This window comes from Bombyx mori, chromosome 7 (genome assembly GCF_030269925.1).
Source record: "Bombyx mori chromosome 7, ASM3026992v2".
Taxonomy (NCBI): Eukaryota; Metazoa; Arthropoda; class Insecta; order Lepidoptera; family Bombycidae; genus Bombyx; species Bombyx mori.
In genome coordinates this window covers 9,271,303-9,295,698 of record NC_085113.1, presented here as the reverse complement: position 1 = coordinate 9,295,698, position 24,396 = coordinate 9,271,303, and the positions used below count along the sequence as shown (strand labels likewise).

Below are 24,396 nucleotides of genomic sequence, written 5' to 3'. Positions count from 1 at the left end.
GTTATCTACGGATGAAACTAGGGATAGGCGGATGTTGCATCAAAATTTATTATGTTTTAAATAAATTGCAATAAATAAGCACGAATATGAATTGTGGCCTAACCACTTTTGCGCTGACGGCCTAAAATATCGTATTGTATTTGTCTGACGAATTTTATTATGTAACACAGAGTTTTTTTGAAAAGATTTTGCCGTTTTTTGGTTAAAACGACAAAGTACTGATAAGCGAATTCGTGATGTGTTTACATGTTTACATATTATTGTATAGACAGTTTATAACGGATTTGTTCTAATAAAGAACGTGAAAATATATAATTTTATGTTTTATTACTCTTACCATCAAAAAAAAATTCCAGTTTTACCAGGGCAGGTGGACGAGCAATGGCTCAACCAGGAGGGGTGGGATTTGTTAACAGCTACCCGAGCGCCTCCAAAGGAGACCTAACAACTCAAGAGTAGTTCCCAAACATCGTTCCGGCAATTTGAAGCGGTGAAAGAAGTTCTCCGCTACAACTTGCTTCGATGATCTATCTAGTGTCGAGGTGATATGTGACGTTAAAACTTTGAAATATTTGCAGGGATGCCACATGTCCATTTCATTCATCTGTATTTACTATATACTCTATACAGTGTACTCTTTATTTCATCTTATGCCGATATTGAAATCCCGGAGGCAGATATAATTAATTTTTTAATTAACGAATAAAATTCGCTCTTGAATCACATCAGACTTTCACAATGAAGGAAATATTTTCGCCTATTTAGAATCAAAATAAAACTAATAGTCCAATAGGTTCTCGACACGATACGAAGAATTATACTCTCAAATTAGTTATTGTAGCAACGATATGAGGAGTGCACGTAAAGCATTTTTATACCAGAGTTTCTCGTCAGATCTTTCAAGAAGGTCGCAATTCCAATCTGGTGGTAGATTCTGCGAACCACAGTCCTTGCTAGTGTTAGCAAATTCTCTTAGATTGAGCCCGTGAGCTCACCTACACATACGCAAAAAGCTGGAATAGCCTCTTAGACTACTAGCAAATAGGTAGTAAAAGGAAAGTCAAAAAAGGCAGAAACTATAAAAAAAAAACACCCAATGGATTTTCAATCATATTTATTAGTGACTAAAACAGGTATTTAAAAAATTAATAGTTACAAATATCCAAAACTTGACAGTATAAATTATCGAAAACAAATGCACGTTAACACTTAAAAAATATTGTTTTTTTTTATATACTTTATTGCGTGTTTGTGGTTCGCTCATCTCTTCCTATTATTGTGTCTGTGCTCTGATCGAGCCCCACTCGGTTTGGACTTTTCCTTGTAACGGGACTCATCTGAAAACGAGATAAATTAAAAATCAAACTTATATCGTCAGTGGATAACAGAGCTGTACAGATTGTAAACCAATTAACATCATTAACACAACAATTTTTAAATGGATACTGATTCATAAAAACTAGTAACAATTATATAGTTGTTCCAGTTTTCAGAATTTTATTTTTTTGCTAGATAGATACATCACTATATTGCGCACGATATTAGTAACTACCAAATAACCTTATTCTGGTTGAAGTTTTTTTTATTGCCCGTGCAAGCTGATGATAAGTGGTTACCGTCGCTCATTGACGTCAGCAATACCAGGGGCAGAGCCAAGCCGCTGCCTTTTTTTATTGCATAGATGGTTGGACGTGCTCACGGCTCACCTGGTGTTAAGTGGTTACTGGAGCCCATAGACATCTACAGCGTAAATGCCGTCACCCACCTAGAGATATAAGTTCTAAGCTTTCAAGTATAGTTACAACGGCTGCCCCAACCTTCAAACCGAAACGCATTACTGCTCCACGGCAGAAATAGGCAGGGTGGTGGTACCTACCCGTGCGGACTCACAAGAGGTCCTACCACCTACTAATGTAGTGTTCGATTAGTGATTTTTACTTTCATTTTTATCACTAACCCACAAACTGACAAAACTAAATACACTATCGATAACGCTTATGGACAACAATAATGCGCATCACTATGCCCGTCCATAAGGCTCGTGAGTGGAAGAGAGAGCGAAATACTCGCTTCATCGCTCCGATTTTTTATGACGCAAATTGCACGGACAAAATAATTCCACTATAGTTACTTTTATCTTTATGTCGGTGCCTCCGTTCCCGGGAGCCGCCGGAGCCGCGGGAGTCCGGCGAGGAGCGTCTGCGCGGGGAGCGCGGCGGCTCGCCCCACCACCACGGCGGCACCGACGCGCGCCCCCGCAGCGCCGACCCCGGACCCGCGCTCCCAGCCCACGCCCCACGACCGGCCGCCTGGAACTGGAATACACAAATTACACACCAGCATCGGGAAACATTCACATGTCTATTATTGCTTGACAGCTACATAAATATATTTTTTAATAAATAAAAGTTGTCAAAAAATTGCATTTCTAGACATTTCGCAGAGGGTACCAAAATGTCGTCAATGTATCACTAATGAAAATCTGATAATACGCCAGACCATGGTCGCTCATTATCAGTCGTCGGAGTGGGTAGATTGATTATATACTTGCGTCAAGAAATTATAATATGGACATGCCATTTTATCCATAATTATAATATATCTTTAATTGAAAAAAAAAATTCTTTAATTCTCATCGGATACAATTTCTATATTTATGAGATAAAGTAACAAAAAGCCCTGTCTAAGTTTTGTCTCATACTGACAAGCGTCATTTCTAATTAAACAGAAAGGGACAAAATACGGTGTAACTATTCCAAGGTGTTTTTTTATAAAATAAAATACTGATTTCTTTCACCATTAGCTAGTATTGGTAGCGTAGATTAATATTATTAATACGTTTTTCACCTTAAACACAGATTCATGGTAATTTCAAAATTCCGGAACAAATATCACAATAAATATGAAGTTCCGGTATTTTGGAGGCATATCCATATTATCCTCTACGTTTGACGTCAACGACCTTAAATCAATCTACCTACTCCGACCTCTACTCATTATACACAGCTCACGATGTACAAACTCACCAAACCAACCAGTTTACAATTAATTAATTGTATCTATCAAAAACCTACCAAATACAAATTGTAACACAGTGAGAAAAACCAAAGGTGATGTGACAGTGTATGCGAATTAATCTTACTTGTGGGTAGTTTGTCGGTACACGGTACGGCGCAGCGGGTGCATTGACCTCGCCCTCGGCACACGTCGCGGGAGGCGCCGGTAAACGAGTTGGACTTTCCGGTGTTGTTAACTGTCAATACAATTAATGAAAATTATTCTAACAAGAATTTTATCTTGTTTTTATTGGTAAATTCAAAATTTGGTCTTTTGAGTCCGCCCGCGTAGGTACCACTGCCCTGCCTATTTCTACCGTGAAGTAGTAATGCGTTTCGGTTTGAAGGGCGGGGCAGCCGTTGTAACTATACTAAGATCTTAGAACTTATATCTCAAGGTGGGTGGCGCATTTACGTTGTAGATGTCTATGGGCTCCAGTAACCACATAATGCCAGGTGGGCTGTGAGCTCGTCCACCCATCTAAGCATACCTTCTGTTTTAAGTTATTGAAATCGTTGCTCATGTCTCGATAGCGCTGCAAGCACTCCTGCCACATCGACGCCATCTCTGCCATCTCGGAGCGTTGCTTGTTTATTTCTTCCTGTTAAATAAAAAATAAAACAATACATTGTGTTTCTTTAAATATTCGATAAAAAAATTCATAGACGCAATTTGTAATCGTGCTTATATTTATATGTGTATTATAATTTAAAGTAATAAAGACTTGTATTGGACTTTATTTATCTATCTAACTCAATAACTCAACGCAATGTTATTGTATAATTTATTCCTATCAAAGGCCGTATAATTGTATTACTTTGGCCTAACATTCAAATTCAAAATTCAAAATCATTTATTTCAACTTAGATGTCAGTATAACATACTTGTTGAATGTCAAAATAAAAATAACAATGTTAACTCTACCACCGGTTCCAAAAAAAGCCACAGTCCTGAGAAGAACCGGCGAAACAAACTCAGCGGGTTTTTTTTTTGTTTTTTCTCAAATATATATATTTTTTTTAAATAATTAAAAATATTTACTATAATCGAAAAAACAAGTCAAAATATACAGTTTAAAATAATAATAATAATAATGAAAAAAAGGGTATTCTGAGGGTATGCCAAAAAAATATATAATTTTTATTTCCACTACATACTATTTATGTTTTTATCTGAATTTCGCAGCACTTGTGCTGTTGGAAATGAATTTGAGACAATGACCACGTAGGATCGCCAATAATTTTCATTTGCTGTCGATATTGGCGGCTCACATTGACCATCTTCCTTCTGATTGCTCATCAAAATTTTAGATTCGAACAATGATGTAGCCGTTTTACAAGACAAGTATCATTTCTGTAGAGCCGATTATTGGTACACGTTACATTACGTAGAAGCACAGATAACCCCCAAGTTTATCAGTGGGGGTTATCTGTGCTTAGAAGGATGGTGGATTAGACTGTGGATTAGAAGAAAATGTGGTGCATTCTATGAGACCAACACTCAGCATTGGGTGGACGCGGGTTGAGTATTGTGACGTTACGTGGGTGACAAGGGGGTTGGGGGGTTACGTGGGTAGTAAAAAAACAAAGATTAAGCAATGCGTGGTATGTGGTAACCATAAGTCTGGCGTCAGTGTCTCCCACGTCTCTGGCGACAGTCTCGTAGCGCCGCATGCACTCGCGCCACAGCCGCAGGTGCGCCGCTGCCGACTCGCGGACATTGGACGCGGACTCCTAAACGCGCATACAATTTGGTTACACTACTGCGCTATTGCAATGTGTTCACAATTATAACGCGTCTGTCTCGATAATCTTGCCCTTTTTTATTTTATTTCTTCGGTGTTTGGATGAGCTCACAGCCAACCTGATTGTTAAGTGCTTATCGGAGCCCATAGACATCTACAAAGTAAATGCCGCGACATACCTTGAAACATGAGTTTTAGTTTTTACAGTACAACGGCTATTCCAAACCGTTCAAACTAAAACGCATTACCTACTGCTTCACAGCAGAAATAGGCAGGGTGGTGGTACCTACGGAACAAAACTAACATTTTTGGTTCTTCGAGCCGGATCAAATCGTGAAAATTTATATTTTTGCTGTTACGATAAAAACTAAAAATGGCAAGGGTGCCACCATTTACCATTTTATCAACATTTACCATTAATTTCTCAATGTTTATACAATAGCAAACTAAATATATCGTCTTCACATAACACTTTTTTTTATTATTTCATAAAAAAACAAATGCCAATCAACTTAATTGCGGATTTAAGAGAACCGTTCTCAAACATGAAGATGAACTAAATAGATAAATAATACCAAGAAACAGTTACGTTAAACAAATATTAATACAACACGGAAAGTAACAAGAGTAGCTAATGTGGGTGGTGAAAACGTCACTGTGAAGCAAACATTAATGATAAAAGCTTGTAACAAAAGCGTGATCATCGTTTAACGTAGATAGACAAAGCTCCAATAAAACTAACATGAACACTTTTATCTGGTCCTGGAGTTTGTGAGACCCCTTTAAAGCACCTCATTAGTTCCTTCCACAATTTCATCATTTTATCCATCGCTTCCCTTTGCTCTGTGATTTCTTGCTAAAAACAAAAATATTCTTATAAATTTTTTATTGCCCTTGTGGGCAGACGTGCACACGGCCCACTTGATGGTGAGGGGTTACCGTCGCTCATGGACATTAGCAATGTCAAGGGCAGAGCCAAGCCGCTGCCTACTCTTAAGTACTCTCCACAAGCCTCGTTTGAAGAAGTTTGAAGAAGGAACTTAATGTGATAATAGAATTTTTTAGCATCAAATATATTTATTTAATAAATATAATTATCTGGCCCCAAACGCCAAATATCGAAGATGGAAGAAATAGGACTTATTCGAATAACACTTGGATATACCTTTGCACGAAATGGACATATTATAATCAAACAAAATGCTTTATTCAGCGTTGTCCAGCAGTTTGCCAGCTAAAGCCAGGTCTAGCCCCTTCCTGATACTTATTTCGGCAAGGGAATCGGACGTTTGTGGAAAAACAAGGGATTCTTTAGTTTAAGAATAATACCTAAACACGTAGCATCATGATCATCATCATGTTATGTATTAGTGTTTTTTTTTTTTATAGTGTATATTATTATTATTATTATTGTGTATTGTATCAATATTGATTAGATTGTACTCTTCTACCCACTTTTGTAAAGCTCTCCCTCTTTAAGAACGGTTAACTGGTAGATAACTCAATTGTTGAGTTAAGCTCGCCATTTTATAACTTCTCGCAATTATTATATTATATTAACTGTGTGTACATGACGTGATACAAATCCCAGACCCTAAAAGGCTTGTCCAACTTGCAGTCTGCTGCTGGCTTTAACTAAATTTGTTATTGTTTAAGTCTTTGGAAACAAAACGAACCTTGACAAATCTCAAATAATTACTTTTCCCGCTCGCAGTGCTCGTCTCTCCATCTGCCACACTAAGCCCCGAATCTCTTTCTCTCTCCGAGTATCTATCCCTGCCTTCGTCCTCGCGAGATTCCACAGAGTTTCTATCATAGTTCCTCCTGCTTCTCTGTTCGGCGACAGACAGACGACTTTCAATCGGTTTTCTATCACAATACTTGGATCTCTCAATGTATTTTCTCTCATCATACTTCCTGTCCCTCTCGCCATCTCTTCCAACGTATCTCTTACAATCGCTTCCCTCGTCGTATCTCCTAGTGTTATCACTCCTGGACGTCCGTCTGCATCTATCATCATTTCGATTCACCTCAAAGCTCCTAGAAGCTTTCTGTTCAAAATATCTTCGTTTATCTGCATAGTCTGTGTCTCGCTCCGGTTGCCTGTAACGCTCGTACTCGCTCCTGGGACTGTCGCGTCCGGGATATCGATCTTCGTTCTCCATTTTTGAATGCTTCACTGCTAATTTGCTCGCATACTTGGGAATATCTTTCGAGTAGCACGAGGCGCATCTATCGATAATCCGTTCGTCGATTCTACCCTTGCTTCGAGATACATCTGGATAGATATCGTGACACCTCGATCGGTTCGACTCGATCTTGTCCCTAGATCTATCGTGGCTCTTGTATCGCTCGTGGCTCCGGTCAACGTTGTAAGAGTCGCGTCGCGTCACTTCACACTGTAGAGATTTGTGACTTTGCGTTCGTGGCTGTAACAGAACCCGAAATTGAGTCAATTCAATGGCAAACATTTAAACAGTTTTGTAACAACGAATGCACTTCTGGTGCACACTTTTTACTGGTGGTAGGACGTCTTGTGAGTCCGCGCGGGTAGGTACCACCAGCCCGCCTATTTCTGCCGTGAAGCAGTAATGCGTTTCGGTTTGAAGGATGCGGCAGCCGTTGTAACTATTCTGAGATCTTAGAACTTATATCTCAAGGTGGGTGGCGCGTTTACGTTGTAGATGTCTATGGGCTCCAGTAACCACTTAACACCAGGTGGGCTGTGAGCTCGTCCAACCATGTAAGCAATTAAAATAAAAACTTGCATTATTACCACTGGAAATATTTTCTTATCGTTCATCTGAGCGCACAATTTCGCAAATGTCTCGAAAAGTGCAGTCTGATCAATCCCCGGCGACGGAGATACGTCCTTAGTTGGCCTGAAAATCCAGTTCATAATTTTTTTACCGTGAACTTCAATATTTGCATTACGTTTGTTTAGATACAATTTCGACGATTTAAAGACGATTTGGTTAAAGCAACATTTTGTGTAATTTCACAGAAGAGCCATTTAAAATTTAAATTTGGGAAAAAATATCAAGACAAAATAACTTCTTCAGCTATATGAATATAGTAAATATAATTGATATTCAATTAAAAACAACGAATTGTTGATGCGAATACCAAATAAAACGCATCTTTAATTACAAATATATATATCGAGTATTAACCGAAATGTCACCGGTTACCAAAGTCGTCGGTGGCCTAAAGGAGTCCGTTACATTCGTATCTAGCGATACAACGGTGTTTGAATCCCGCAGGCGGGTACCAATTTTTCTAATGAAATACGTAGGTACTTAACAAATGATCGTGATTGACTTCCACAGTGTAGTAATAACATTGTGTAATTAAAATCAAATCGCAAAATTATAATTTGCGTAATTACTGGTGGTAGGACGTCTTGTGAGTCCGCGCGGGTAGGTACCACAACCTATTTTTGCCGTGAAGCAGTAATGCGTTTCGGTTTGAAGGGTGGGGCAGCCGTAGTAACTATACTTGAGACCTTAGAACTTATATCTCAAGATGGTCGGCGGCATTTACATTGTAGATGTCTATGGGCTCCAGTAACCACTTAACACCAGGTGGGCTGTGAGCTCGTCCACTCAACTAAGCAATAAAACTTAAACGAAATAGCCCTTTGCCCCAATATTTATTGTATTTACTTGTCGCGTTCTTTAGAAGGCACGTCGTCCCGTCTATGTCGGTGACGTCGGTGCTCTCTAGGAGTGGAGGCTTCTCGCTCGCAGCTTCCATGGCGATCGTGACGTCTGCGGTGTCGTTGCCTAAGCGAAAATCATAATTAACTTGTAGTATAATTGAATATGCAATTTCGAAAAGGGCACATGTCGCATATTTTGTCAAATACGTTTTTTCATATATTACATGTAGTTTTGAGGCTTACCTACACCCATTTTATATTAATTCCAGTAATTTTCAATTGCTAATTAACACTAAAATATATCTCAAAAGTTAATATTTTAAATTTTACACTGCTTTAGAAAATGATCAGTTTTTTTCATTTCCTGAACGTTTTACATTTTCAGAAATGTGCCCTTTTCGAAATTGCATATTCAATTGAAATCACGCAAAATTAGCGACTAAAGTTGTTGAAACCTAACAGGTTTTTTTGTACCTATTTTCTCTTTTATTGTGGACGTTTTGTAAATGAAAAAAAACGTCGTAGCCTAAACGTGAGAAGCTCGGTGTATTCGTATACTCGCGACTGTGCCGGTATTCAAATTGCGTGGGCATATTGTGTCAATTTTTCCAATGATATACGTACTTAAGGTAGGTATAAAGCCGTGTAAGAGAAATCAAAAATTTAAACACAACGTTGTAGATGTCTATGGGCTCCGGAAACCACTCAACATGAGGTGGGCCGTGAACTCGTCTACCCATCTAAGGAATATAAAAGAATGAACAACTTGTCAAAATCCAGAAAACTCTCCTCTCACTGAGTTCACACCAACTGATTTTTTCCCTTTTCTTTATTCGCTAGCTACATATACAGTTTAATTTATCAATACTCTTTTTGGAAATAACCTTTTTTTTTAAATCACGTTAAAATATCAACAGAGAAAATTTAAAAAACAAAATTATTTTTTTCGAATTTCCATCATTCGTAAACAAATTTAGATATTTCTACTTATAGTTCACGGGGTCTCTCATCATTAGAAGCATACTTTTTCTTATCCCTTTTAATAGCTTCCTCGAGGAATGCATAAATGAAGGAGTCTTGATCTCGAGGTACAGAATCAATGCCGCCGTCACCTTCCTGAAAATTATAAAAATAAAATAGAAAAGGCTTTCCAAAGCTAAAACAATAAAAATAAAAAGGTGTGTGGTGTCGTGGGACACCGGATAGGAACGAAGTTCCTTATTCTAAAAATATTAATTTTAAGTTCTATTCGAGGTATAAAGAAAATAAAAAAATATGTCATTTTTTGTACGTTATTACAAAGTTAAGTCGTACACTGTGTGCATTACTAATAAAAATCTTATGTTACGGACGTTTTTTCCCGGTTAGGGTACCCCTCCGCATCGTCCCATAAGGAACTTCGTTCCAACACGCACGCATATACGCACTCACACACACAGGCACACACTTCCAAATCTTACTTGATTAGGAGAGATGGATCGAGGCGTTGAAACCATTCCAGCTTTCAGAGCAAGTGAAATGCCATCCCGTCTGAAATTATGTTAAATTTAAAACATAAAATACCCAGTTTAATAAATAACACATTTTCTACACATTTTCCAATTTTTTTTAGGATTTATTGATTACTGGTGGCCCGAAGGCCTCTACAGTTTTACCAGGACAGGTGGGCGAGCAAGGACTCAGCCCGGAGGGGTGAGATTTGCTAACAGCTGCCCGAGCACCTCCGAAGGCGACCTAACTACTCAAGAGCAGCTGCTTTGCGGATGAACCTACTACCAGATTGAAATCGCATCCCGCTGAGAAGATCCGGCGAGAAACTCAGCGGGCTGATGCGTGGGTTAGGTTGCACGTCGACCTCTTTGTCGAGTTCGACGAGTACGGTTACCGGGATCCAAGTCTTGCGGCGGATTTGTTCGGAATATATTGTAATTACTATATCCTAGTGTCTAGCTTCCTTTCCTCCTTTTACTTTTAATATTATAATGTACTGTAACCTACTAAAACATCATAAGCGTTTATAAAATTGTGTGATTGACTTATTTATTTCTAAATCCAAATTTCCCGCTAACGTGAGAGTAAATAAACTACATGCTATATTAGCTCATTATCAATAGGTAATAACAGCAATAATTTATATTTAAAGAAATACGGATGCCGATTTTTACGTCACATGAATCTTTCTATCCAATTTCAAGATTTTATGCTTGTACTGAGTAATCTTTTAGAGACAAATCAGACGTCTGCTAAGTTCTGCATTCACGTTATGGAGGCAAGATATTACAAACACAAATGTAACCATTGGTCAATCTATCTATTTATTCACATTACTAGCGGCCCGCTCCGACTCCGCTCGGGTCTTTAACAAAAAATTCAACAATATTTGACGTTGTTTTGTTTTTTTAAATAAAAGAACACTTCTTGCGGCATAACTGTAATAGTTAAGATATATGCTGTCGCGACACTTTTTGTAAATAATAATGTGTTCTACAAAGTTGTGGTACCTACATTATTTTATTCTATCATCAATAGTTTTCACAGAGCACACGATGTACAGAATATTAAAATTTTTGGTAATTTTTTTACACCTTGGATTACATTATTTGAGTTTTAGTAAGGATCTCTAATTTTTTTCAAAAAAGATTATAGCCAATGTCACTCGGGAATAGTGTAGCTTCCAAACAGTGAAAGGATTTTTCAAATCGGTTCAGTAGTTCCGGAGCCTATTCAATACAACCAAACAAACAAATCTTTCCTCTTTATAATATTAGTATAGAAGTATAGATTCTACAGAGAAAACATACGTTGATCGTCGATGCCGTCTCGGTGATCGGAATGATCGATGTTCGTTCATTGGAGATGGAGCCAAAGATGGACTGCTCAATTCCCTATTTAGAATCATATGTAAGATTCGTCGTAATATATAAATTGTACGTCAAAGGAAGCACAATATGAGCTCCTTAACCATTTGACTGTCATGTAAGTCATCAGTGCCTTACAGTAATTATATCGATATATGTTACTAAGGCGCCGTAATATCTAGTATACTCTGGGAAAAACGAACCTGAAGATACTGAGAAAGAATCTATTTCTCAGACTAAGGCTACGTTCACACATAGTCTCCGTGTATACGGTACCAGTTTTAATACCGGATAAAACGGTATAAAACGGAATAAAACCGGATACGGCAAACAATTATGCTTTGTTCACACTTAAGCACCGTATAACGTTCAACGTACCCCTCATTACTGGATACGATGTTCACAAGCAATGTATTTTATTTTTATTTTTTATTATTGCCCGAGCAGGCAGACGAGCATACGGCCCACCTGATGGTAAGTAGTTACTGTCGCTCATGGACGCCAGCACTGCCAGGGGCAGAGCCAAGCCGCTGCCTACAAATTCGTAGTATACCGCCGCTATTCTACCAGGATTAAACTTGTTTGTCTAGCTGCACCGCCCGCCGGCCCCCTCACCCCCGCACAGTTTCTATCCGGTGAAATCGTACGGAAACATGACGGATATACGTATTCCGTTCATCCAGTATTCGATGACAAAACGGAATATCACAATTTACCGGATCTTTTTTTTTACTGTATACTGTGTGCGTAGTGCGAGTTTTTTAACGTTCTCGATAGCGTAAAAGTTAGCTCATATTTGTACTGTTACCGAATCCTGGCAACCCCCGACCGAGAACCAGCGCTAAAACTATAAAAACGATCCCTCGCTGCGCCTTTGCCTCTTTTTGTGCGTGGCGTTCGTGTGTGCGGTTCTTGTTGAAACATGTTTGGGACTTGTGTAATTTTAACAGTTTTCGTTAATAGTAAATTGAAATCATTTTGTTAGAAGTTTTGTTAATTCAGTGAAATATAATTAGGCCAGTTCTGTGTTATTTATTTCTTTTTGTTAACTACCTCACTTCTGGTCGATAATAGTACGGAATAGGATCGTTTGAGTACGTTTGCAGCTAGGGGCGCTGTTACAATTGCATACAAAATTGGCTTAACTTTTACGCTATCGAGAGCGTTAAGAAACTCGCACTAAGCACACTGAATACTGTACCATATGTGAAGTGGCTCATACGACTCCATGCTCCATCGATGAAAAAAAACGTATCCGACAAAACGGACCAGTAAAACAGAGACCATGTGTAAACATACATTAAAAACAAAAGAAGGCAATCCAGACGCTTAGTAACAGAAACCGACTTAATGACTTCAGTGCGCCGCGTAGGGCACCGGTGACCTACATGGCAGTCAAAGGGTTAATATTTCCTTTTTCTCAAAATATGTACTGTTCTTTTCATTTTTAAATTCATTTTCAGAAAATAAATGGCGACAATCCTCTTGAATAATAGAAGTATTTAGATCAAGATCTTAGAGCACTGTGAATTATAGGTACCCATTGTTTGAGTGACACGCTTACCGAAAAACCGAATACTGTACCATTGATTTATAAAGATTTGGTTGAATCCACTGGTTACTGGTGGTAGGACATCTGTGAGTCTACACGGGTAGGTACCACCATCCCACCTATTTCTGCGTGAAGCAGTAATGCATTTCGGTTTGAAAGGCGGGGCAGCCGTTGTAACTATACTGAGACTAGAACTTATATCTCAACGTGGGTGGCGCATTTACGTTGTAGATGTTCCATAGGCTTCAGTAGCCACTTAACACCTGATGAGCTGTGAGCTCGTCCACCCAGCTAAGCAATAAAAAAATCCAATATCAGACAGATATATATACTGAACCTTTTCACATTTTTGACATCAGACCGTCCTTCGGAATTTTGGGCAACAAACAACTCCTGTAGGCTTGGCTTGGCAGAATTGACTCTACACATGGTAGCTTGGGAGCCCTGGAGATATACTGGAGTTTAAACTTTATTTTCAAATTATCACTAACCATGTAGGTACCCACTCCTCATCGTAAAAACAATTTGAACCAATTTTCAACAAAACAAAGCCTTCGCAGAACTTCAGTTCACACTTGTCGATGTGGCCTAAAGGATAAGACATCCGTTACATTCGTATCTAGCATTGCAACGGTGTTCGAATCCCGCAGGGGTGTGGTAATTTTTGTAATGAAATACGAACTTGACAAATGTTCACGATTGACTTCCACGGTGAAGGAATAACATCGTGTAATAAAAATCAAACCCGCATATAATTTGCGTAATTACTGGTGGTAGGAAAGCTTGTGAGTCCGCACGGGTATGTACCACCACCCTGCTTATTTCTGCCGTGAAGCAGTAATGCGTTTCGGTTTGAACGTTGCCGTTGTAACTATACCGATGTGTGAGTGGGTGGCGGCATTTACATTGTAGATGTCTATGGGCTCCAGTGACCACTTAACAACAGGTGGGCTGAGAGCTCGTCCACCCATCTAAGCAATAAAAAAAAAAACCTCGGTCAAATATTCGTTTTTACGCCCGTCTTCTAATAAGTATATTTTTAGTATGTATCGTATATCTTAATATTTCTTAGTAATTGTATCTTAATATTTCCCATAGTAAAACTTAATTTGGGGCCACAGAACCGTGTGTGACTAGACCTAACTAGACTAGAAAATTCTCTATACCATTTTATCTATACATGGATTTAATAAAAGATGACGTTCACCTCCTATCACCAGCATCTAAGCGGTTCTAATTTAGTTTAGTTACAAATTATATAATACGGCCCAGATACTACTGGCTAAGAAACTTACACTAGATATTTCATCATTGGCGTTGTCTTGTCCCTCCCGTTTCTTCCTCGCACGCTTACATTTCGAGTCCGATACTTTGAACAATTTTTTGCTATCGCTTGGCTGACACTCCATCGAATATAATCAAATGGATCTCGCGACATCAGAGCAACCCACTGTTTCAATTTTGACTCCACGAATTTTGTTCCAGTTTCGTAACCATAAAAAGAGAATTTTCAAGTATAACAAAACCGAAAAAATATCAAATGTGACAGAAGGTGAAAGTTGAATAAAGAATAACAATAAACTTGACTTTTCTCTTCTGCCAGCTCATTGACGAAGTTCAAATTTAAAAAGCTAAAATCTATTCGTGAATTGTATTGAGGTCGACTTCGAATCAAATGAAATAAATTTTTTTATGCGGGTCGAGGGCGCTGTATTTGTAATTTATTCCTAACCATAAATGCAGTTCGACTCATAAGTTATAATCATCAATTTTGTGCATGATTGTATAAATCAGGCTGTATAATTCAAATCAGAGGCGTAATGAAATCTTCTCTATTATCTCCACGAACGTGGGAACGTTTTCCAGGTCAAACAGGACGAGCTGCATTAATGATTGAAAACTGAAGTGTTGTTCCAACACGAAAGGTGAAAGTAACGTTAAAGCCAATCAACAAAAGAAAAGTAAAATTTCAGATTCAATTTCAATATATTATAGATTATTGTAATAATTCACATTAAACTTAACTAAACTTATAGCCCACATAAGCTCCTCACACTCTTCCACTAGGTTCTCTTATAGACAAAGGCGCTAAGGGTACTTCGGTATAAATTCTCCATCATAAAACCAATAAACAGATTCAAGTCCCATTTTATTATAAAAATCAAAATTACGAGTTATAATACATCTTTCTCAATCGAACAATAGAAATCGATTATAGCACATTGACATCCGTGTAAATAAACCATCATGGACATAAATAACAAAGAAGTTTCGTTCAGTCGGCGAGGGCGGCGGTCCGTAAGCCTATATGTACAGAGCACCCGCGGGGTAACCGTCCGCCGTCACTCACAGTCACTATCACTCGACTCAATGTTCCTGGAGGTCGTCGTCCACGCGCTGCTGGCTGCAGAAGTACAGCACGTCCGCCAGCTCGTGCGCCACCTTCTGGTCGAGGATCTGGCTCATGACCAGCGACAGCAGCCGGCGCTCGTGGCGGCGGATCAGCGGGCGGTTGTCCGGGTGGCGCGCCAGCCGCAGCAGCGTGGCGGCCGCGCGCCGCAGCATGTCCAGGCTCGTGCCCATCGCGTCCGGGTTGTCCCGCAGCGCCGCCACGCCGTGCTGGTTGGCCACCCCCAGCGCCGTCTGCTCGGCGCGCTCGATGAAGGCGACCAGCTGCGCCACCGCCGGAGGGTGTCGCGCCACCTCGCGCGCCACCGGCTCGCCAGCGCCCGCCAGGTAGTGCAGCAGGTTCACGGCGAACTCTCGCACCACAGGCCGCTCCGGCCGGCACAGGTCCCGCGCCAGGCCGGCACACAGCGCCGCGATGCGACCGCGCGGCGGTGTCGCCAGCACCAGGTCCACGTTCGCATCCGTCACGCAGAGCTTGCACAGCGCCTCCAGCGCGAGCCTGCGCGGCGACAGAGGGGAGGCGGCGCCCGCGGCCGGAGGAGCGTCTCCCGCGACGGCAGCCGGACACACGCTCCAGTGCAGCAGGCCGTCCAGCAGGGGCCGCGCCACGGCCTCGGGCTGCCCCGCAAGTTCCACGCCGCCCGCTATGTTCGCACAGCAGACGAGGGCGTCTTCGCGGAGCTGCGCCAGCGTGTCCCACCACCACTCGGCCCCGCCGCGCAGCGACGAGCAGCAGGCGGCCGCGTCCGCGTCGTCCCGCGCCGCGCGCTCGTAGGCGCGGGCCCGGGCCGCTCGGGGCGCGTGCTCGTGATGCAGCAGCAGCAGTTTGCCGGCTAGCGCCAAGAACGCACCTGACCGTGAAAATTCTACTTCGTTACCGGGAACGAAAGTGAGTCCGCGCAAAATGTTCGATAGGGCGATGCAACGTCGCGCCAGAGCGTCCCTCGTTTCACTGATTAAATTGAGACTGGGTTCGTCGCGTTCATAACATTCGTCTTCATAATCCTCGAGGCGGCGCCGTTTGAGGACTCCGGCTGGATCGCGCACCACTAGAGCGGGCCTGCGCTCCGGTTCTAGATCCATGGGTTGCTCGTCGAGATCGTCTGAATCTGGTCGCGGCGTTTCCGGCGGAGGGGGCGGGGTGGCGAGGCGGGGCTCGGGTGCGGGTGAGGGCGGCGGGGGGGAGGGCCGCCGTCGCGCCGGCATGACGCGCGCAAACTGGAGATGGAGATGCTCAGCCCGGAAGCAGGGCACAAGGTGGGCGGCGGCCGGCGGAGCTGGTGAGAGCTGCCAGGGCTCCAGCACGTCCTGGACGCCGTCGGGCGGATCTTCGGGTTCGTCCTCTGGCGCGAACAGTTCGTCATCGGAGCGCAGGTGCACGGGATGCCGGCGGCGTGACTGCAGCGTGTAGTTCTCGCCGGAGATCACCCGCACGCGGTGGGCGGGGTCGGGCGGGGCGGCGGCGGGCCGCGGGGCGGGGGGAGGTGTCGGCGACCGAGGAGGCGCATACCACGGATCTTCATCTGTGGGAGGCGCGTCGAACACGTCGCTGAGGCTTCGATGAAAGTGTTCGAGCAACAGGTCGAGCAAGCCCGGCATGTGTTGGAGCCCGAAGTATCCTATGCAATTGTCGTCGAAGAGTAGAATGTTGAGGATATCGAGCGCCCAGCAAGTTTCTGCCAGAAGGCCGGACTTGAGGGCCATCATGATACGCCAGGCGTCGACGGGGGCCACGTCAGCGCGGGTGAGTCGCCGCCGCTTCTCTGCGCTGGGTACGGCGCCCTCGACGCACTCAGTGGGAAATGTTAGTTCTCGCTTTATTTGCGTTCCAGCTGTCGTCACGCCCTGTAATCAAGTTTAACTAATTAAAACTCCAAAATTAATATGTACCAGTGAATAGCCACCAACCTGCCTACTTTTCACACACTAGTGGTCGTGTTGTCACTCCAGTAAACATTTAATACTAAATCGTCTATGAGCTCTTCTCCTCGTTCCCATTAATGAGATATTTAAATAAAAACATTCAGGGCAATTGTTGAGTTTTAGTGCCAAAATGTTGAGATTAAAGGATTTCTGCTGCTGGATGCATACATCTTTCTATACATGGCCATAGGGCTAGTCACAGCAAAAAAATATCGTGAACTTAATATATGTTAAAATTATGATATAATCCAGGGGAACATGAGTGAATAATAAGTTCCCAAATACATTTTTGTATTTCCTTACAAATAATTCTAAAAAATGAACTTACAGTCGATGGAACAGATGATGGTGGATAGCCGTCTTGGGTGGGAGGTCGCGGTGCTCCGCCCCACGTTGGACCACCGCTCGTCTGTAATTAGGACATTTTCAAAATTAACAATTATATTTTGTTCAAAATTCTTTATGATCTACACTTTTTACTGCAGTTCATAACCAACATCACAATTAAGCTTGTTATTTTCTGTACCTTCATATATTTTTTTTATTGCCTTAGCAGGCAGACGAGCATACGGCCCACCTGATGGTAAGTGGTTACCGTCGCTCATGGACGCCAGCACTGCCAGGGGCAGAGCAAAGCCGCTGCCTATCGCTTAATACTGGTGGTAGGACCTCTTGTAAGTCCTCGCGGGTCGGTACCGCCACCCTGCCTATTTCTGTCGTGAAGCAGTAATGCGTTTCGGTTTAAAGGGTGTGGCAGCCGTTGTAACTATACGTGAGACCTTAGAACTTATATCTCAAGGTGGGTGGCGCATTTACGTTATAGATGTCTATGGGCTCCAGTAACCACTGAACACCAGGTGGGCTGTGAGCTCGTCCACACATCTAAGCAATAAAAATAAAATAAAAACTCCACAAGCCTCGTTTGAAGAAGGACATGTCATAGTGCTCGGGAAACACCGTGGAGGGGAGCTCATTCCATAGCCGGATGGTACGTGGCAAAAATGATCTCTGTAAATATATATTTTTTGTTCTGTACCTGTGAGGGGTAAGGTTGGTGTGTCCAGGCTGGTGGCGGCTGGGGGCCGGCGGGCGGCGGGCGCCACGCTGCCGAGGGCGCGGGCGGTTGTGGCGCGCGTGGGAAGGCGCCTGCCCACGCGCCGCCGAACCTGGCACCCGCCGCGCCCACCGCGCCCACGCCGCCCACCGCACCCGGCGCACCGGCGTACCCAGCGCCCTCGCCTTTCGCGAAGTCCGGATGTCGGCGCGGACTGCTGGCGCCGCCCGGGGCAGCCCCGCCTCCCGGTATCGGCTTGCCGCCCCCATACTGAGCACACAATTGCAACGTTCTCAATCTATTAAAACTATACAGTTCACTGCGATTTCACCCTGTATTGTCAATCAATATAACAACAACATAGGTAATTAACGATCAATTATTTAAAATATCGATAACATTAATCATACATATAGCCACAATACAGAGTGAAATAATTTTCGACCTCATTAAATGCGTCAATTTTCCAAAACGATATATAAATACATTTTCAATTTACATTATATACTATCGGGGTTTAGAACCAAGTTCCACCGTCAACCGTTATATCAACAACTTAAACTAACTCAATAGACCTTAGACGGACGCAAATAGTGAGTTCGAGAAGCGACAGTAAATTTAACGTTGGCCGTGCACCCATAATGTAGTACGCATTAAAATGATATTATTTCATACAAAAATCGATTAACGAAAACGCTAATAGATTTTCGTAAATTTTTTTTACACAGAAGCTACGGCTCCATTACGTTGTAGCCAAGCAAACATGATAAATATAATATATGAAACTGAACGCATGCACATGATTTAGTGACCGGGTAGGTAATAATTCATCGTAAGCCACCACCACACACTCTAAACCTTGACTTCCATGTTTCGATTATTTTAATTTTGTTAAATTTTGAACCATCGAACGAAATTTTAATGAGATGCCGGTGTCCGGCGTCGAGTTGAAAAGCCAATTAATCACACCGCAAGCCAAAAATTTTGTTAAACGAAAAAAAAAAAAAAATTAAGAGAAGAAATAATAAACAGTGACAGCTGAATAATTTCTTTTGTTTTAAGCGAGTGGTAAATATTATTCGTAATAGTAATATCAAATGAAGCCAAAACCACGAATGATTTCTGCCCCTCGCGAATGTCTTGTGTGTAGTAAGTAGTAATAATAATTGCTTTAGATGAAATTATGTTCAATAACTTTGATAGCAGTGTATTTTTTTTTCTGTAATGGTAATTAAATGAGGTACAAACAACTTGCGTATATTTTCATAAACATCACAACTTTTATCAGCAGAGATCAAAAAAGACATAAAATAGCTGATCTATCATTATACTGTCTATCAGTCATATATTAGTTATAGAATTTCTTATAGTCAAAACACTTTTTAAATTTTAATACATTACACTAATAGTTCATTATTGTAAGCTAAAAAAAAAAACTGTACATATTACTATTAAAATTAATTAATTAAAAATATTGCAGTTAAAATTGTCAACATAGAAGTAGAGACACAATCATAATTTTGCATTTGTGCTTGAACTGGAGTGCAGTAAGATTGAATATGTTAGTGTTTATGTTCGTTGATACATGTGTGGTGCTTAGTGTGGTCACAGAGTAAATAAACGTACAGAGACAAAGTTTCAAACAGCCGCACCACGGTAGGTACATCACTGCAAGTATGACGCGCGTGTCAGCACTGGCGGCTCGTCACGTACGGAACGAAACCTCGTCTTTTCGCATTAAAAGTGTACAATTTCCAAAAATATTCGAAATTGAGTTAATATGCGGAATAATTTGGTATAATATGGTATTTTTCTAATAAATACTGCCAAAAGAGCGTAATTTAGTTTTTTTTTGTTTACCTATGTTTTGACTACTTACTATTAACAAAATTAATACATAATTTTATCTTAATTTAAAAGACAGACTCTGATAATGTAACTGGTAAAATAAAAAATAAATATTGCAAAGATGATTAATATTAAAAATATCACAATATGTTAAACTTTTAAAACACTAAGATCACAATCCTGTAAAATTAGTAAGCTTTGAGATTATACAATTTTAATGCGAGAAGACGACCTGTTTATACCGGTTTGGCCAGTGCTCAAAGGGCTCACTCACCGCTCGCTATGCGTCGCGTCGTGCGTGTTTGTTTGTTTGTTTAAATTTGAAATTTGAATTCATTAGAAAGAGTGTAAAATATGGTTTATTGTACTGTGCGCATGAACAACAATCGAAAAAATAAAAACATATCTTTTTTAATTATCCCAAAGACTCCACTAGGTAAGTAACTATAATTTATTTTTATTTTTACTTAGATCAGATAGATACCTCATATATGACTGTAAATTTGATATGCCATGCAAGTGTTTAAAAAAAAAATTATATTAGATTTAGAATTTATCATTCGATTAAGAAGTATAACAAATTATTAAAAATCCAAAAAAATAAACATACTATTTAGAGCAGGGGTTCCCAAACTTATTTTGTCTACTGCCCACTCTGAGAATAGATTATTTTTTAGCACCCCCACTTTTCACCTACTTAGAAACCACTATAGCGAGAGTTCAGTCAGTGTCTAAGAGTGAAATTATAAATCCTAGATGAAATTACAAATCGCCTCCCAAGCCTCTATCTACACATCGCCCCCTTTTTTCTGGTCTCTTACCGCCCCCCCTTTAGGCCTGCAGCGCCCACAAGGGGGCGTTATCGCCCACTTTGGGAACAGCTGATTTAGAGTAAGCCATTTGTAAAAAAAATATACATATTTAAAAAAGCTGACAAATTTTAATTCCCTGTGCCAACCCTATCCGAATAGGTAACAATTTTTTTCGCTCTTTAGAAGCTTGGTCTCTGTACGTTTATTATCAACTCTGTGTTGTGGTTAACGTGGTATCGATGCAAGGGGCAAGGGGCAGACATCGCGAGGAAGCGGCGTGGAGTGCGTGCGTGGGGTTACAAACGGCGTCCGTACGTAGGGGCGCGCGGCGGGCGGCAGGGGCGCCACGAGCTGCCGCGCGAGCTGCGAGCTCATTAGGTTACCGACACTCTGCGCCTGCACCACCAAACACACACGTCTTTTTTTTTTCCTTTTTCCTACCTAAGCTGACAGCCTTGAGAGGCTATATCAGCGTAACCTTAACTAGTAGGTGAGCTTACGGGGCTCAAACCTGACGACGTTGCTAACACGAACCCTAGGAAGAGCCATGCTTTGCAGAATCTACCTCCGGATCGGAAACGCGACCCACTGAGAAGGTCCGGCGAGAAACTCAGTGGGCTGTCTGAGGGTGGACGACACACGTCACTGCGGCGCTACACCACACCGTGCGAGCCGCTAGGGTAAACTCTACAATTATTGCCACTTTACTGTGATAGTACATTGTCAATCTGTGAGTGTTTTCTCTGCTTTTATCATCTTGACCACACAAATTTAATACCAGATTTAAAAAAAATTGGATATTTAATGCACAAACATACTTCATAAGTTTTATTAACAGTCATTGCAAGTAGACAAACTTACGGTTCACTTGATGTTTTGTTGTCACGTTCACTGATTAAACAATAACGTCATAATTTTAACCAATTAGTTACTTATAAAGTTTTAGAAATTGAAAATAACTTAAGGCGAACCCTTCTTTGTGAGTTTTCAAAGGAGAGAGCTATTCACGGTGAGAACGTGCCAATAATAGTATAGCTTACCCTATCACACGTGTGCACCGATTTTTTTTTTAATATAGAGGGACTCATGGCCCACATGACACTGTTAAGCAGTTTCCGGGGCCTGCAGACATCGATGATTGCGGCTGTCCATTTCAACAATGACCATTCCCTTCAAAACGGAACTTATGATTGGTTTGCTACAGAAATAGGCAGTACAATGATGACAAAGCCACCAGACGGTTCTAATAGACAGCCTATCGATAACAGAAAGAAAAATTGCTAGTATGTCATAAATTCAAATTCCCTAACCTTGCTACCTACATAACAAGTTGTCAAAATTTTCCATAAAAAATAAATAAACATTATATACCTATAAGAATATTACTTCAAAAAGCGAAATTGAGATTGCAAATAACAAATCTCTCGTAAATTTAAAAATCCCATAGTAATAAGTTCAACGGCATATTCCTTTTCATATAAAATACATAAATCAAAGACTAACGGCTCGCGCCGACACTACATACTTCGCATTACAACATACAAATGCGCGGCGCATGCAGACGACAAAAGCTACATCGATGAGATTCGACAGATTTCTTTGTGGCGTCACATACGTATGTAATGTTCTTTGTAAACCTCCTACAGTAACATGCCACGTGTTGTCAAACGACACGACTCCTGTGTATATATTTAAACTCACACAATGCATTATATAGCAAGTTCAACGCTTCTTGTGCTAAATTTTTAACATGCGCAAATTAGACATACATCGCCTTAAAGAGATACAAAGAATTATATAAGAAGACTCACTAGTAAGCCAATACAATTTAAAACACTACAGTTTTTTTTAAATTTTACTTTCAATCCGAGTGCTTTAGATTATATGGTAGAATATTTATATAGCGGAGTTTGATTTACTCAGAGCAACAATTGAATTGTTGTCGTTGTATCAATTAGTGAGTTTGATACAAATAAATTTGAGTCTCAATATTTTTGTTTACCTCGTTAAGCAAACCAAATTCCGCTACGATTTAAATCACTGTTTCACTGACAGAGACGATATCTAATACCGCAGCGTATAAGCTGACAGTTCTATATAGAAGACAATACTAATATCGTGTCTGACAGTGAATCGGCGTGTCTGGGCGTATCGTTAGCGGTCGTGAGGGGGACCGGGTTTACGTACGTCGTGCGGGGGCTGATGCGGCGGCTGGTGTTGCGGCGGGTGCTGGGGCGGGTGTTGGGGCGGGTGCTGCGGCTGGTGCGGCGGCTGGTGTCGGTAGTAGTCCGGGTAGGGCTGCGCGGCGGGGGGCGGGGGCGGCGTGCCGGGCGGGGCGGGCGCTCCGCCGCGGTAGGCGCCCCCGTACCCCCCGTACTGGTACTCGCCGCCGCCTCCGCCAGCGCCGCCGCCCGGACGGTACCCCCTGTAATATAAATAACATTCTTATTAAAAACACTTGTCAACTTCATAATATCACTATTACTGGTGGTAAGACCTCTTTGAGTCCGTACGGGTAGGTACCACCACCCCGCCTATTTCTGCTGTGAAGCAATAATGCGTTTCGGTTTGTAGGGTGAGGCGGCCACTGTAACTATACTGAGACCTTAGAACTCATATCTGAAGATGGGTAGCGGCATTTTCTTTATGGATGTCTATGGGCTCCAGTGACCAGTTAACACCAAGTGGGCTGTGGGCTTGTCCAACCACTAAAGCAATAAAAAAAAATTGTTTACACTATATGATACGTCACAACAGAAAACAGTAAGAAATTAAATTAGTACCAACTGAGATCAAATTTACAGTTAAGAGATATTTTAGTCTTATAAAATTCGAGTCATTGAAGTCTCAATTAAATAAAAATTTATATAACACACACCTGTCACCTTCGGGGCCATAAGGTGGGTAGACCGGCCTGTTAGGCTGGTACGGAGGGCCATACTCATAACCGTAGCCTTGCTGGTAACCTGGAAGTTTCAACAAAATTACAATAATTATTATCAATTCAAATCGTGCACTAATTTACAAAAATTTAATACATGTTTAATTTATATACAAACATATAAACTTTAAAATCTGGATTATTTACAATTTCATTACAATCAGCTTGCATGCTTCGTAAAACCAAAATTATTGTGAAATCAATATTAGTGCGAGATAAGTGTCGTCATTTTGGTTAATTAAACAATTTTAATATAAAGCTATTAGTAATTGTGTAAAGGGAAATGGTAAATCTGTACAATATTGAAAACGATGGCTATACTGCAAATCTTTAACAACGAAACTTGAGAAATATTTCTCATTTATGTATATAATTTTAAATTAAATTCAATTACAAATTATATTTAAACCCTTGACAATCGATATTTATTTATTTCAGCACTAATTATTGTTATTAAAATACAGCACACATGACTCTTCTTCAAGTTGGCCAATTGAAGGATGTTTTACCAATGTTTGTGATTTGAACTCGTCATAA

At 41.1% G+C, this 24,396-nt stretch overlaps 2 protein-coding genes across 16 annotated transcripts in view; both read right to left on the bottom strand.

Annotated features, from left to right (window-relative positions):
* Positions 1 to 1,097: 1,097 nt before the first annotated feature.
* Positions 1,098 to 14,444, bottom strand: LOC101737552 (serine/threonine-protein kinase PRP4 homolog). Of its 3 annotated transcripts, none has more exons than XM_004931317.4 (14): positions 14,168 to 14,443; positions 13,210 to 13,316; positions 11,264 to 11,347; positions 9,923 to 9,992; positions 9,487 to 9,578; positions 8,467 to 8,586; positions 7,578 to 7,683; positions 6,478 to 7,230; positions 5,544 to 5,657; positions 4,674 to 4,790; positions 3,548 to 3,658; positions 3,143 to 3,253; positions 2,132 to 2,315; positions 1,098 to 1,337 (listed from the first exon to the last, which is right to left on the bottom strand). In XM_004931317.4, exons 1-14 carry the CDS (start codon positions 14,279 to 14,281, stop codon positions 1,261 to 1,263), a joined length of 2,160 nt encoding a protein of 719 aa, XP_004931374.2. In that variant the 5' UTR covers positions 14,282 to 14,443; the 3' UTR covers positions 1,098 to 1,260. The 3 variants fall into 3 exon arrangements, with proteins under 3 accessions (XP_004931374.2, XP_021207058.2, XP_021207057.2); XM_021351383.3 differs by lacking the exon at positions 13,210 to 13,316 and adding an exon at positions 13,364 to 13,460 and having other exon boundaries at positions 14,168 to 14,308; XM_021351382.3 differs by lacking the exon at positions 11,264 to 11,347 and having other exon boundaries at positions 14,168 to 14,444.
* Positions 14,445 to 14,839: 395 nt separating this feature from the next.
* LOC101745976 (trithorax group protein osa) overlaps positions 14,840 to 24,396 on the bottom strand; it is a 107,933-nt gene continuing 98,376 nt past the window's right edge. For 12 of the 13 annotated variants that reach the window (XM_038011947.2, XM_038011945.2, XM_038011946.2 and 9 more), the window contains 6 exons: positions 23,797 to 23,884; positions 23,106 to 23,343; positions 21,234 to 21,314; positions 18,241 to 18,528; positions 17,533 to 17,613; positions 14,840 to 17,126 (listed from right to left, as the gene is read on the bottom strand). In XM_038011947.2, coding sequence (XP_037867875.1) covers positions 15,240 to 17,126; positions 17,533 to 17,613; positions 18,241 to 18,528; positions 21,234 to 21,314; positions 23,106 to 23,343; positions 23,797 to 23,884 — 2,663 coding nt within the window. In that variant the 3' untranslated portion in view covers positions 14,840 to 15,239. The remainder of the gene's footprint in view (positions 17,127 to 17,532; positions 17,614 to 18,240; positions 18,529 to 21,233; positions 21,315 to 23,105; positions 23,344 to 23,796; positions 23,885 to 24,396) is intronic. The other variant, XM_038011954.2, reaches the window with a different exon arrangement.